General features: G+C 35.7%; 2 protein-coding genes across 7 annotated transcripts in view; both read left to right on the forward strand.

The window, feature by feature from the left end:
• The window catches only part of LOC123872130 (WW domain-binding protein 11), a 136440-nt gene extending 124919 nt beyond the window's left edge, over positions 1-11521 (forward strand). For both annotated transcript variants that reach the window (XM_045916284.1, XM_045916283.1), the window contains one exon: positions 10371-11521. In XM_045916284.1, the coding sequence (XP_045772240.1) occupies positions 10381-11256 (876 nt within the window). In that variant the 5' untranslated portion in view covers positions 10371-10380 and the 3' untranslated portion in view covers positions 11257-11521. The remainder of the gene's footprint in view (positions 1-10370) is intronic.
• Positions 2331-16182, forward strand: part of LOC123872107 (protein CLEC16A homolog) — a 34054-nt gene continuing 20202 nt past the window's right edge. For all 5 annotated transcript variants that reach the window (XM_045916241.1, XM_045916243.1, XM_045916244.1 and 2 more), the window contains exons 1-2: positions 2331-2341; positions 15400-15802. In XM_045916241.1, coding sequence (XP_045772197.1) covers positions 15600-15802 — 203 coding nt within the window. In that variant the 5' untranslated portion in view covers positions 2331-2341; positions 15400-15599. The remainder of the gene's footprint in view (positions 2342-15399; positions 15803-16182) is intronic.

Consider the following 16182-nt stretch of genomic DNA (forward strand, 5'->3'; position numbering starts at 1 on the left):
AAAAAGTAGCCTATGTTACGCCCTGGTCAATCCTCTACTTGCATGTGAAAGTCCCGTCAAAATCGGTTCAGCCGTTCCAAAGATTAGCCTTTTCAAACAGACAGACAGACAGACAGACAGACAAAAATTTTGAAAACGTATGATTCAGTTATGGTATCGTTCAAATAACCATATGAGCTTAATATGAGGTAGTTATTTCGAAATTACAGACAGACACTCCAATTTTATTTATTAGTATAGATGCTGTCCAATACCCCATTCAGTGCCTATATTACTTACCTTATTTATATTATATAGAGTTCTAAATAAAGATTTTTCATTATGTGCTAATCAATTTTTGCAGTTTTATAGGTTTAAACAACTCAATTGATAGGCATATCTAAAACGAGATTATGTGAGCAGCTTTGTATACTCAATCCACCCCGCCCAGTAGCATTTAAAACGTAGCGATAAGATTAATTTTATAGGGACGCATAAAAACTTAAGTCTAAATCTATGAGAACCGTTTAAGAGAACACGATAAAAAGTGGCTTACACCAATCCATATTACCATTAACACTGAGAATAGACTATTAATATCCGTATTCAATTACATGATAATCAGCGCAGCTGCTCAGCGTGGGAGAGTGGCTCGCTTTCGCATATCTCTATCTCAATTCTACACGAGTTGAGATGAAACCTGAGAAGCAAATAAGTACACACATACGGATTAAAGCCTGGCCAGAAATAGCACATTACAGTCATGGAAAAATATTACAGTTCAGGCCGGAAATAAAGCAATTGCCTGCCAACTAGATAACATTAGTTAAGGACGAAGCGCCAGATGAGTCTTTTTATTAAACTAAAAGAAGTCGTTTATTGCTATTTCGGCCGAGACTTGTATAGTACTTTTTTTCATGTGCGAGGAATGCCAAGGTAACCCTTCCCCATAACCCATCTTTTTATCCAGAAAAATCAAAGATTTTGAAAACCTAAATTGCGAACGAAGTCGCGGACATCATATTCTATACTATTCTTATAAAACTACTTTAAAATTAATTTCTCACGTCAGGTATACTAAATAGGTAGTAGGTACCTATTTTTAATAATCTTTTCATTTATTTCAGTATTATAGTTATAAATAGGTTCGTACTTAGCCATAATTTTAGGAAATGCAGTTGTGAAAATTCCTGAAAACTAAAAAAGTTTAGGATGTAGATTCCCCGTTATCCGTAGTGCGTAGATAATAATAATGATAATAAAAACGGTACCATTTTTTAAATGGTAATCGATTTAAACAGCACTATGATTAGGTATTATTGATCACATACTTAATCATAACTTTTTTGTATCTAATACTAAAGTCATTGATCCTGATTGTTAAGCCTCCTACACTCTCTATACCTACGTGTTCTATCGCATTTATAACGGAGATCTTAATCCACGCTCCTTTTTCTACAGCCGCACCGCACGCCACCTAAGCAATTTCACCCTCACTCCCTCGGTGTCTTGTGTACTTCGACCACCCGTTGAGTCAAAACTATTTTTAACCCCCGACCCAAAAAGAGGGGTGTTATAAGTTTGACGTGTGTATCTGTGTATCTGTGTATCTGTCTGTGGCATCGTAGCGCCTAAACGAATGAACCGATTTTAATTTACTTTTTTTTGTTTGAAAGGTGGCTTGATCGAGATTGTTCTTAGCTATAAATCCAAAAAAATTGGTTCAGCCGTTTAAGAGTTATCAGCTCTTTTCTAGTTTTCTTGTAGAAAAGAAGGTTAGATAACCGTTAGGTTCTTAATATAATGTCAATTGACAAATGTCAAGCTGTCAAGATGGACGTTGTCTAAATACATAATTATTTATTTGAAAATAATGTTTTGGAAAACTCAGATACTTTAGATAGTAGGCGCGGAATAGTCCAAGAAAATCAGTTCAGCCGTTTGAAAGTTATCAGGTCTTTTCGGTCTTTTTTAGTTACTGTATAACCTTCACTTGTCGGGGGTGTTATAAATTTTTAATTTACACTTGTTACGGTTAGGTTAGAGAAAAACGGAACCCTTATAGGATCACTTAGTTGTCGTTATTAACAATTCGATCGTCGATCGTTCCTTTTAAAATCTAATACTTAAACCTAACATGTTGTTTATTTTTTTATTAGGCGTAGACCGTACCTATTTATGAACTAGCTTATGCCTGTGATTTCGTCCGCGTAGACTACACGAATTTCAATCTCCTATTTTAACAGAGCTCTCTCCGTCACTTACTCCATACAATCGTAGTTCCCATTTCATTTGAATATTAAGCAACCAAAGTCCATGAAATTTTGCAGACATAGTCTAGAAACTAATATCTGTGTCTGTGGTGTTTTAGATTTTTCTAAAAATATGTAGTTTTAAAATTACAGGGGCTCAAAGATTTGTATTTTTCTTTAAAAAAAGGCCCAACTTTGTGCTCGTTTTTCTAGACAACGAAGCAATTTAATGAAATTTGGAAAAACCACAGACCTAGAAAATTTAATGAATATTATGTAGTAAAAAAATTATCGTTATATATTTTATATTGTTATAATTATGTGGGAACTACGAAAACCAGAAATTACACCCAGAAATCTTGAAAATTTCGTGCTGTCTCGATTTGTGCAAGCGGGGTGGTGAAGTGCGGGGGACGACACGTGAAACTGACAGAAACGGACAGTCTAAACACACGGGCCACATTTAGACTGCACCCGACTCCAAACTTGTCGATAGGTCTAACTAAATACATTTCAACTTGCGTTAGACGTATGCGTTACCTACTCAGACGTTGCCTGTAGATAAAAATATGTCTCATGTTTGCTGGCAATAGCGTATGCATCAAACACTGCAAGTTGCAACTCTCTTGCAACCTATTCCTCACGCAATACGCACAGCTTTAATATTATAATTTTTGACAATGTATACTATATGTAATGCCATATCACAGGTCACTCTCTGATTTATTGCTAACAATTTACTTCCAAATGCAAAGAAATCTAAGTGTGTTGAATTCACACTGCCCAATACCAGGACCTTAAATGACATAAAATCATTGATAAATAATCATATGTTGAAAATAAAGGAGAACCCCGTGTTTCTCGGTATAATGTTAGATGCAAAGCTTCTATGGAACACCCACATATCAACACTTGATGGTAAACTCAGCTCTGCTGCTTACACTGTTAGAAAAATTCGACAGGTACTGACGTGGAAACTGCAAAAATTGTATATTTTGCCTATTTTCACTGTATTATGTCTTACGGACTCTTGCTATGAGATAAAGCGGTAGATATTGAGAAAAAAATGTATTACAGAAAAGGACAGGACGTGCAATTTATAATTTAAAACCGCGCGCTGCCATACAATAAAAATATAAGGAAATAAGTACCTTATCTATTATCTTATAGTAGCTTCTAAATATATTTACAACTAGCTAATGCCCGCAGCTTCGCTCGCGTGGATTTAGGTTTTTAAAAATCCCGATCCTTTCATTTCCCAGAACAAAAGTTGCCTCTCCGTAATAGCCCGTCCCCGGGATGCAACTTGTTTCTGTATCACGTAAGAATATTTAAACGGATTATCCTTTTCAAATCCCGAGGGATCACCAGGATTTAGGAATGCAATTTCTTACAGCATCAGGGTTGAGGTCAACGACAAAGTGTTTACTTGGTATAGATACCTTCAATATCAATTAATAATCGACACTTTTTAAATCCCATTAGCTTTAGTAGTCAGGTCCCCTGCAACATCAGGATTGAGGAGTTGGAATCCAAATTTTTTATTGAACAATGTCGCAAACTTTCTTTATCGATTAAAAAAACTACCCAAAATTACGCAGTTAGGTTACCTGCCAAATTTCATGGTTTTGAGTCAACGGGAAGTACCCTAGAGGTTTTCTTGACACACACGACAGACAGAGAGATAGACAACAAAGTGATCCTATAAGAGTTCCGTTTTTCATTTTGAGGTACGAAACCCTAGAAAACGTAGGAACGGCATTCCGAACCAGTGGTAAATTTTTCTGACCATCCAAAAACACTTTGAAGTTTACCTAAAAGTTTACAGGAATAAAAATTTATCATTGTATTCCATTCCATTTCATTCTATTCCATTCTGTTCAAAGATAAATAGATAATAAAAATATTTGTCACCGAAACAATAATTTACGATACATCGACCAATATCAATTTTACTGATGACAATCTGACTATTACCAAAGTGAACGACTACTATAATATCTATTATATACGACTAACATAATATGTATTATAAATTGTGTGCCGTTTGCATTCTCACTAGGTTCTCATTAAGTTTGTTTTATTTGGTTAAACTTTCTGGCATTTATATTGTTATGACGTTTAATTGGCAAACAGTCTGTTTATTGGCTGAAACTCAAAAATTCAGCCAATCACAACAAAAAAAATATTGTAATAATGATTGATGCAGCTTTCTGTAATTGAAAACAAAATATTTGACATTAACTTGAATGTGACAGTGTTTTCCGAATAGGGTTGCCAGAGGCCCCGTATTTTACTGGTTACCCCGTATGTCAGGATAGAGAAACCGGTAATTATGAAAATAAAATACGGGGCAAATAAAACTAAATATTTTTAGGGTTCCGTAACTCAAAAGCAAAAAGAACTCTTATAGGATCACTTCGTTGTCTATCAGTCTGTCTGTCTTTCCGTCTGTCCGTCTGTCCATCTGTCCTTCTATCCGTCTGTCATGTGTTCATGAACAAATATTAGTATTTTCAATTTTCAAAGTAAGATAACTACATATATCAAGTGGGTTATCATATGAAAGGGCTTTACCTGTTCATTCTAAAACAGATTTTTATTTATTTTTATGCATATTTTTTTTAATGCATAACAGTTTTTGATTTCTCGTGTAAAATGTCGAAAAAAATACCCGAATCGGAACCCTCGGTGCGTGAGTCTGACTCGCACTTGGCTGGCGAAACCGAACACTGACGTTATGTCCAGTAGAAAGAATATTTTCCTTTTGCGGCAATGCGTAGCCGAAACCCACTCGATATTGATCATGGTCGTAGCCAAGGCGGCGGGGCTTGGTTTGAGGATGTTAGCCTTTTTTTATACAAGTTAGCCCGTGACTTTAATCTTTTCTAGTGGTAAGTGATGATGCAGTCTAATTTCTTGGCCGTTAGGGCCATACTAACCATATAACTAGCCATGACCGAAGCCTCCCACCAGACCAGAAATTTAGAAATGGCGACTGCGCCTGGGAAGCCGTCAAAAACCTAAGCCTAAAATAATACTTACACTATTTCTTGCATTTGCTTACCAATTTTTTTTTGGAAATATATCAAACATTTCGCGCTCACTTCACTCGCGCTTTGAATTTGTATTACTTGGTGTAAGCCCCGCAATTTCGTTTGCATGAATTTAGAGTTTTAAAAATTCCGTGGGGGATTTTCCGGGCTAAAAAGTTTATGTCTGGGATGCAAGTTACCTCTGAATAGTAAGTACCAAAATTTTGGTAAAGAAGATGGGCCGTGAAAGGGTAACAAATAGATAGGCAAATAGATATACTGTCGTATTTGTAATATTAGTATGGATAGGGAGCTTTAAAAATAAAATCTTGCTATGGCTAAACTCGTTTCCCTTTCACTTTAATTCTTTCTGTAATTGAACCAAAAACACTTACGCTCACTGCGCTCGCGCTTTTTTATTGTTGTATTTTATCTCACTGTCAAATTGAAAGGCGAAATTCCACTAACCAGGTAATTAGCCCATAAAGTTGAGCGAATGTTATTTTCCTCATGACAGGATTCAGTTCCGGCCCTGATAAAACCTCTCCCGAAATCGATTCCTGGCTACGGCCATAGTATTGATACTGTGAAGGTGGAATTACAAGTTAAATGTAAATTTAAGTTAAAATGCAAAGATTGTATGCATGAAATGTATAACATTTTGCTTTACAAAACTAGAGTTTTTAAAAGCTATTTAAATAAATAAATCTTTTATTTAAAATCACATTGCAAACACAGTTCACCAATCAAGACACGGCAACATACAGAGAAAAAATACAAAACTTACAAATAAACTGAAATATCTAAATAGGCTTTCCATGCATTTCAGAGAGAACCACCGCCTATTTCTTCAAATACTTCAAATTTTTAAATTTCTTCAAATCTAAACCCCGTATTTTTGATGGTGGTAGCCTGTAAATCAAAAAGAGGCAGGTGGCAACCCTACTTGCCACATGACATTACAGAATGAAAAATTGTTTTCATTACTCGGTAAGCCTACTGCCATAGTTTCACAGAAAGTGTGACGGTAGTTGTGACCTCTGATTGGTCGACTCTCTTTCACTATTTGCTAAAATTGATGATTGCAACAACAATTTTTTCTTTTTTGTAATCAAAAACAGAACACGGACGTCATACAGGTTGACTAATTGCAATCATTTCTGACCGGCTAACATTGTTCCGCTAGTGGCTCAAACTCACTGTCGCAGCAAGAACATGGTAAATTCAGCCAATCACAGCAATTAGAATTGGTTATCACAAATGCACCGATCTAGGAACCGAGAATACACGAACCAGGGCAGATAGAGATGAGAACAATAATATCATACGTAGGAAATCGACGGGGGATCGTTGACAATGATCCTCTTAACTCTTAGTGCTTAAAATAGGGGATTGAAATTTGTATAGTCTACGCGGAATTAAAATAGGATAAACAGTAGTTTGAGCTGTGCGTTGATGGATCACTCAGTCAGTCAGCTTTTCCTTTTACCTATATACTAGCTGATGCCCGCGACTCCGTTCGCGTGGATGTAGGTTTTTAACAACCTTGTGGGAACTCTTTGATGTTCCGGAATAAAAAGTAGCCTATGTCCTAATCCAGGGTATAATCTATCTCCATTCCAAACAGCCAAATCCATCCAGCAGTTTTTGCGTGAAGGAGTAACAAACATCCATACATACATACAAACTTTCGCGTTTATAATATTAGTAGGATATGGTTACCTAATGTAAAAGGTTCTTTAAATTATGCCCGTGTAATTTCATCACACTGTCGAATTAGTGTACGCAGCAAAAAGTGACGATGACAGTAATCAGATGTAAAAATACACTTTTATTGGGGCTTTGAGATTAATATAATTACAGGTGGCTCGGATACTTGTTATAAATTCTATTTAACAGGGCTCCTCCGTCACTCGCTTCATACAATCGTAGATCCAATTTCATTTGAATATTAACAGGGATCTCTCCGTCATTTTCTCCATACAGTCGTAGTTCCAATTTCATTTGAATATTAAGCAACCAAAGTCCACGAAATTTTGCAGACATATTCTAGAAACTAATATCTGTGTCTATGGTGTTTTAGATTTTTCTAAAAATATGTAGTTTTAAAATTGTAATTTTAGGGCTCAAAGATTTGTATATAATTTTATAAGATCGCGTAACTTTGAAACCGAATATTTTAACAGAAATCTGGAAAACCACAGACATAGATATATAGGTATATATAGACATAGATATATAGATAGTTTCTAGAACATGTCTGCAAAATTTCATGGACTTTGGTTGCTTAATATTCAAATGAAATTGAAGCTACGTTTGTATGCAGCGAGTGACGGAGAGACCCCTCTTAATGCTCTCGCTGTTTAGTGTTAACGTGTTATTATGAATGTATTCGCGCCGTAATCTCCGTTGAGAAGTTATTTGAATGGTTGGCAATAAAAAAAAGAAAATTTAATTACTATTTTTATAGGGACGGTCTTTACTCTACTTTTTATGCCGAAAAATCAAAGGGTATATGAAACCTAATTCCACGTGGACGAAATCGCGATCATCGTCCAGTGCTAGGCTTAGAGCATGGGGTTCTGGTGATATCTCAATTTTTTTCTGTAAAAACACCAAAAATAAAAACCGACCAAGTGCGAGTCGAACTCGCGCACCGAGGGTTCCGTACTCGGGTATTTTTTTTGATATTTTTCACGATATATCAAAAGCTACTATGCATAAAAATAAATCTGTTTTAAAATGCACGGGTAATGCCCTTGCCAATGCCCATTCATATGATACCCCACTTGATATAGATATCTTACTTTGAAAAAAACAATTTTTTTTTAATGATTTAACCATCATCAATTCACGGTTTTCGGATTTATTCGTTTACTTGTGATATAAGACTTACCTACCTACCAAATTTCATGATTATAGGTCAACGGGAAGTACCCTATAGGTTTTCTTGACAGACACGACAGGCGGAAAGACAGACAGACAGACAGACAACAGAGTGATCCTACAAGGGTTCCGTTGTTCCTTTTGAGGTACGGAACCCTAATGGCTTTATATAGGTAGGTCTACATGACTATACGTCGGCTATAGAGTACGGATCCCAAGTTAATTATGATAATTCTGGAAGTGTACAGTCTACTCGTTTACCTGGCTTAGAAAATAAAACTAAAACTAATATGGGAAAATGTATGCAAAATATAATAAGCTGGATGAGTACTTATTCGTAGACATGGAATGAAAACCACAATATGTTTGCGGTGTACGTCTAATAGTAAAACTGAAATTACTAGAAAAAGTATTAAAGGAACAGGTAAACCTAATAAGTAATAAGGTAAGCAACTTCCAAAAAAACCGACTTCCTAAACCACTACAAAGTAAAAAAATATTTTCGTTTCTATGTTTGTATGAAGTAGGGCGAGCTTTGTGTTTGTTTATCCACTGATCTCGCCGGAACAGATCGATAGATCGAGGTGATTGCTTTAATACCTAGTTTACCTAGGTAGAACTGAAGATCTGGAAAATAACATAGACTACGTTTTATCCCGGGAAATGATTCCCACGGGATTTAAAAAGCCTAAATCCACGCGTCTGAAGTCGCGGGCATCATCTAGTCAGCAATGAAAATAAAACACTAAACTTAATGTGAAATATTTCCAGTAAAAACATATTTATGCATAGGTTGGTTTGGTACATATTTTAACCGCTTTTACTGGTGTTAATTTTTTGCTCAATGTTTTTGTTTGTATGTTTATTATAATTTGAGTAGTCAATTTTCTTGTCAACGCATTGTAGTTTCTCTACTGTTTACGGTCCACTAAAATTTAATAAGTAGGGAATTTGTATGCTAATGTAAACATATATTTTTTTAATAATATAGTATCTTTGTGCATACGTTATTTAGTGAATACTTGAATACTAAAATGTATCCGCCTACTATTTTATCTATTCAATAGGTACAGCCACTGCACGCGACTTGGTTTGCGTAGAACTTCAGTTTTTGTGTAGGTAGATACCTAGGTTAACTCTTGCTGTTTCTTGCTGGTTCTTCTCGGTAGGAACGGCATTCCGAACCAGGGGTAAATTATTTCGACGATTCAAAAACACTTGTAAAAGATTAACTAAACAAGTGTGAATTAAAAATGTATAACACCCCCCACATGTGAAGGTTACAGTAACTAGAAAAGAGCTGATAACTTTCAAACGGCTGAACCGATTTTCTTGGATTATAGCTAAGAATACTTTATATCAAGCCACCTTTCAAATAAAAACAAACTAAATTAAAATCGGTTCTATAGTTAGGAGATACGATGCTACAGACAGATACACATATACACAGATACACAGATACATCTCATACGTACTCAAAATAAAGAGTTTGACATGAGCTACTCACAAATTAGTCGATATAGCAGCTAATTTCTTAAACTGGACCCTTTCAAGTAAAGATTTTTATATAAACCTGTGAGGATGATACTTGAATTTAAATTTGAATGTCTCGGGCAGGCCCGTTTCATGCCCCTTAGTAAAATAAATTATCCTTAAAATGGACTTCTGTTAGTGGCTACAGCAAGAATAAATAATGACTACAAATAGTTCTTGTTTGTTTGTTTCGCCCATTTGCCAACTGCAACCGATTAGCACTACCAACGACGGACTTATAATAATTTATCTCAGTCTAGCAAGGCGTTGAAAAATAGAAAACATTACACTTCGTATTACGTGTGAAACATTATGACTAACTGACAAATGACGCTAGTATCATTATTTTTCATTTGATTTATCTATTGCTTTATATATTTGAAATGTAATGTTCTTAGAATTAAAAGTTTATTTTTATTATAATTAAATGCAAAATAGATTGCATAGGCGTTCCTTACTATTATCAAATTATTATTATATTATGAGCTATTTCGTCGGTCGACCATAGCTTAGCTTGGTGACCCAAGCCCAATGAACAGAGGAAGGTTCATCAGCTTAGTCTAACCACTTGACATGGTAAAAAAATCAACTGGTTGTGAACTTCTACACAGAAAACATTCCACTATACTTAAGCAACGATAATTTCTATTCAATTTATAAACCCATTTTTTCTCTTTCTTTTCAGATAAACCAAGATGAAAACTTCAACTCTACTCCCCGTCCTGATTCTGCTCAACATTATGTACCAAGCCCAAAGCGCCCCTTCTAGAAGATCCCGCGCCGCAGCGATACCTGAAGAAACAGAAACAGGACGACAAAGCAAACTTGAAGACAAGTTCAAAGAAACCACCACAACTGCACCAAAACCCACACACAGAAGAAACAAAGCTCTTAACCTATTTGGAGGATATTTTCCTTCCTTCTTATCGTCTGGCCTGGATTATTCTGAAGATGATGACGACGACGTCACTTTCTCCGTTAACGATGACCGGTTTGAAGAAGACGACATTTCCCGGACTATTCCTTCTAAACGCCGCCAGCAGACCAAGAAAAAGAATGGAGGAGATTCTTATCCAAACGATAATCTGAACTCTCTACAGTACGACAATTCGCCTATCTTCTACATCAGATTGCCACCCACGCCATACATGTTTGTACCCGGATTAGGATATGTATCACAGCCACCAACAATTGGACCTCCGATGCCACCCATGCTTCCTCAAGGACCTCCTCAAGATCCGTTCATCAATCTACCCATTGACTTTGTTTCCAACGGTAAACCAACAGGCGTATATCAATGGAGTGGAGCGCCTAGCTATCCACAACCTCCACAAATGGCGATGGATCCCTACGGCTATGGACCTGCACAGCCTATGATGCCACCTTCTCGACCAAGTTACAATGCGCCGTCTTACTCGAAACCCAAACCGAAGCCAACTCCAACCAATTCTAAAGTCACTAACTTAAAAGGTCCGTACGTTTTCAATGGAAAACCAGGAGACAGCGTTTACGTGCTTCGGGACACATACAATTCTATATATTCGGACGCCCTTCAGAATTTTTACCCTTAAACGTAATATATTATAGATAGTGGTATATTTAGGAAATAATAATGGCTCGTATCGAGTCGTCGTTAATTTATAGTTTATATTTGTCTAGCCCAGCCACATTTTTGCCCTTAGTGATATGCAGGAAAAGTTGTTTTATAATAATTTTAAAAATAAAGGTTCATTATTTTGTACTACCCTCTAACAGCCAACAGGTGCATTACGTTGGTATAAAAGTTGAAAACTATAACCCGACTGCGATCGTCTTAATAAACGCTGAAATATTATAGTAAAATGGTTTTTCTATCGCTTGGTATATTTTAATTTCGTAGTATATTTATGAACTCAAAATTTTTTCCTCTTTCATTTGACACCCCACTCGATACAATAGCAAAAAAAAATTTTTGGAGATTCCCACTTTTTTTCATGTAATATCCGTTAGGTCAATTTTTTCGTATAAAGTGTAGCCTATATCACCCAGACCTTTACGACGAATCGATTGACACCTCATTCATCAAAATCGGCCTAGTAGTTTAGGCGCTACGGTGGAACACACAGAATTTGGATACAAACATACATACCCACATACATACATACATAGACTACTAAAATCATAACCCTTCCTTTTGGCTTTGCCGCAGTCGGGTAAAAAGCGTACGAAAGACTGTCATTTCATTGTTATTTACATGTAACTTAAGAATTTGGTCGAGATATATAAGACATATCAATTTATCAGTAAATAACTAAATATATTTAGCTATTTTTGTGATGATACATTAATTAGGTAAGTGTAGTGCATACAATAATATTATTATTATAGAACATTAAGTACTTAGACAAATAGCAATAAATCTTTGTAAGTAGGTATTCACTGCAGTTTAACTTGAATTAGTGTGCATATCTGCAGTGGGTACATTATTACTCTTCAAATAAATTATTCATACCTAGGGATTATCTATAGATCTGCCAGTAGATTATGTTATCTATTGGTTGATCGATTAATAGTCTCCATGACTGCGCTACCAGGCTACCAGTTGCAAAAATAAAATTATTCACGTAGAAAAATGTGCACCGCCTGGTTGACAAGACAAATCGTTAAAGATAAAGGCAAGATAAAAGTGGCTGAATAGCCTCATTGTCATTATATGCCTTACTAGGTAGTGTATTATATAATACTCAAGATAATAAATATTTATGTACCTAAGTTATAGATTTTGTATAAAATGAGCTTCTAGTTTGCAACAATAGCTCGTCATAGCTCGTGAAGTCCATTTTTTAACCCCCGATTCAAAAAGTGGGGTGTTACAAGTTGGACGTGTGTATCTGTGTATCTGTCTGTGGTATCGTAGATCCTAAACTAATGAACCGATTTTAATTTTGTTTTTTTTTTTGTTTGAAAGGTAGCCACCTTTCAAACCGGCTTGACCGAGAGTGTTCTTAGCTATTATTATCCAAGAAAATCGGTTCAGCCGTTTGAAAGTCATCAGCTCTTTTCTAGTTACTGTAACCTTCACTTGTCGGGAGTGTTATAAATTTTTAATTTACACTTGTATACCGAGCAAGATGCATTCATCGAAGCGCCCGATCTAATAATGGACTATCTACATCTATGTCACAGAGAAGCGTTACATAAGCGCAGATTTAAATCACGGAGTGCTATAAAATTATGCCTATTACATCTTAGTCATGTCAGCATTGGTTAATAAATTCGGTAGGAAATATTTATTTTAAATATTTAATATATAGGCTAGGTATTTTAATTTATTTTATTAGCAAGTAAGAAACATTATTGGTACAACACCCAACAATATGATCCGTCCATAGTTAGGTATTTAAGTATAAGTATGAGATTTTTTCGATTAAGTAAAATCTTATGTGATTTAATTAGTTACATTTTAAATCCATGTTTTTAATTTTAAATTATATTTTGATAGTCATAACAAGACGGCATTGTATTGTTTAGATATGTATTTTTTAAGATATTACCAAGATAACTAGTATACTTTTCCATCTGTATAATTTGATGGTATTTAAATTCCAAGCTTCAATTATATTATTATCCATCGCCGCGCACCAGCTCACTACTGAGAACGGGTCTGTAGCTCTCTGAATGAGAAGGCTTTGACCATTGCGCCAATTCACATTTGGCCAGCGTGGTGCACTATTACCTATTAAATGAGGTAGACTTCCAAGTGCAAGTTGGCTGACTCAATTGTTCACCTTTAAATTGTGGAGAATCTCAGGCATGTAGGTTACCACCTCCCTATGTTTTCCTTCATCGCTAAAGCAAGTGATATTTAATTGTATAAAACGCACATAGGACCTAACACCAAAAAGTCAGAAGTGCGTGTCGGGGATCGAACTGCGGACCCCCGAATACAAGGTCGATCTTTTATTATTATAATTGCCTACATTCTAGTTTTTTTTGGGATATGCAAATCTCTTAATTTAGTCTTCTGTCGGTGCTTAGATCATTTTAGATATTTGGGTAATATTATTATTTCTAAGAAATACTTAGTTAAAAATCCATTATGGTCACAAGCATTGCTCAATATTATCTATGTACTTACTAGAATATAACAATTTAGTAAAAATTATTTACATACAAGTATGTATTATGGAATTTCGAATTAAATATTTTTATTACGAATATGTATGACTTTGTTTTATTTTATATTTTCGGATTTCTATTAACTATTAATTTTAGTACCTAGGTTTAGTAGTTAGGTACCTACCTACCATTACATTCATTCAAGCCTTAAGTCATTTCTTAATTGATAGAAGTGCTCTTAAATTAATTGGAAGGTAATCTTGTAATTAATTAAGAGCGCCTCTACCGGATAACTTGTATCTACTTAGCCTACATCCTTTCTCGGGAGGTATCTACCACTATACCAAATTTCGTCAAAATCAATTAAACGGATAGGCCGTGAAAAGTTAGCAGACAGACATAATTTCGTATTAATGGATTAGTATGGATAAGGTTCAATATTTTATTGGCAAGTTTAAGACGTCTCTTTGAAAAAAATACGAAATAACTAAGGAAATTCGAAGATGCGAAGCTACAAAAATTACCCAAAAAGTATGAATTTCTTCTTCTGGCAATGCTGCAAACTTGATTTGGGAATCATTGGCATATGACTGTCATTGAATTTGACGTTCATACCAGTGTTTACACTTACGATTTCAGTTTTACCCAATTTTCCGTAGGGATTCACCCTAAATTAACCAAAAAAAAAAAAAAAATTATCATTATCATCAACAACCGATAGATGTCCACTGCTGGACATAGGTCTCTTATAGGGACTTCCACACGCCATGGTTTTGCCCTTTCTGGAACTAGCGGCTCAATGCGATTCACTTGAATATTATGTCGTCCGTCCACCTAGTGGGGGATATTTCTACGCTGCGCTTTCTGGTCCAAGGTTGCCATTCCAGCATCTTATTGGGACCCCAACGTCTATTAGTTTTTTTTAACTATGTGCCCTGCCTATTGCCATTATAGTTTCGCTACCACGCGCCGCTAAGCTATTTCGGTTACTTTGTCCGTCCGTCCGTCCGACCGTCTGTCCGTCTGTCTGTCAAGAAACCTATAGGGTACTTCCCGTTGACCTAGAATCATGTTTGGTAGGTAGGTCTTAAAGCACAAGTACAGGAATAAATCTGAAAACAAATATGTGGTCACATTAAAAAAAAAAAAATTAAAATGTGTTTCAATTTTCAAAATAAGATAACTATACCAAGTGGGGTTTCATATGAAAAGGCTTTACCTGTACATCCTAAAACAGATTTTTAATTATTTTATATATAGTAGTTTTTGATTTATCGTGCGAAATGTTGGAAAAAATACCCGAGTACGGAACCCTCAGTGCGCGAGTCTGACTCGCACTTGGCCGGTTTTTCATTCTGTCCCTTTTTAGCACGTTAGAGCCTCTCCTCTTCGATAAATCTAAAAAATATGACATTAAACCAAAAACTAAAACACTGTCAACATAAAAGACGCCCTAAGCAATATCTAATATTAGTCTTTTCGTCCTAAAATAGAGCGAAATTTCTAAAAATGGAAACACTGGACTGCTGACACCTTTCGTTTTATTTGACACTTGACACGTGTCAACTGTCAAATAAAACTTCAGTGTCATGTAACAAAGCAAGTAAAGTAGGTAGTGGAAGTGGATATGACTAAATTATAATAACAAGAAAAAATACTTAAAAGATTAATGCGTGCCGTCAATAAATAGATAATAATTGCAGCCCGAGAAAACAGCTCTGTGGTCGTTCGAATGTATCAAGTTTAATCAGTGATGTTATACAAACCTAAAAATGTTTAGTGTTGACCAAAAGCGTGGAAAACCTGAAGTGGCGTGATGTTTCGGAGTCGTAGTTGGTTCGGAGGCGGCTGGGGCCGCCCCAAGAACCCACATTCTCTGGAGAGGTTAAAATATCTCCATAATATCCTATGCAAAAATACAACAGTCTCTGAGAGCAACCGTGGGATCTTGGTGGAGTCCTTGCGTTGCATAGCCGAAATTTTGATATGGGGAGACCAGAATGACAGCTCTGTGTTTGAGTAAGTATAAAATGTTAGGTCCTTTTTTATTCTATATCACAAAATTACATAGTAAAATTGATTCTTCATACCTACTTAATAAACCCTTGATGGCTTGTCTGAGCTCTGCATTGCTCTATAAGGTAAGCTAAGCTACAAAGAAGGTTATCTTAAGATACTTCATCCAATTAGTAACCTTTATAAGTAGAATAACAGCTGGTCAAGTGAATGCCATAACTTCCATTAGGTCTACCATAATCTTAGTTGGTTTAAATCTTTAGATCATTATTAACTAAATTGTGGGGTTTTCCTAAAGAAACCAGGGGCTCAATTACAACCAAATGACAGCTACATTTTGACGATTGCAATCACATCTTATTGGTTGACACTAGCTCACTATT

This window comes from Maniola jurtina, chromosome 14 (genome assembly GCF_905333055.1).
Source record: "Maniola jurtina chromosome 14, ilManJurt1.1, whole genome shotgun sequence".
In the NCBI taxonomy this organism is placed as follows: Eukaryota; Metazoa; Arthropoda; class Insecta; order Lepidoptera; family Nymphalidae; genus Maniola; species Maniola jurtina.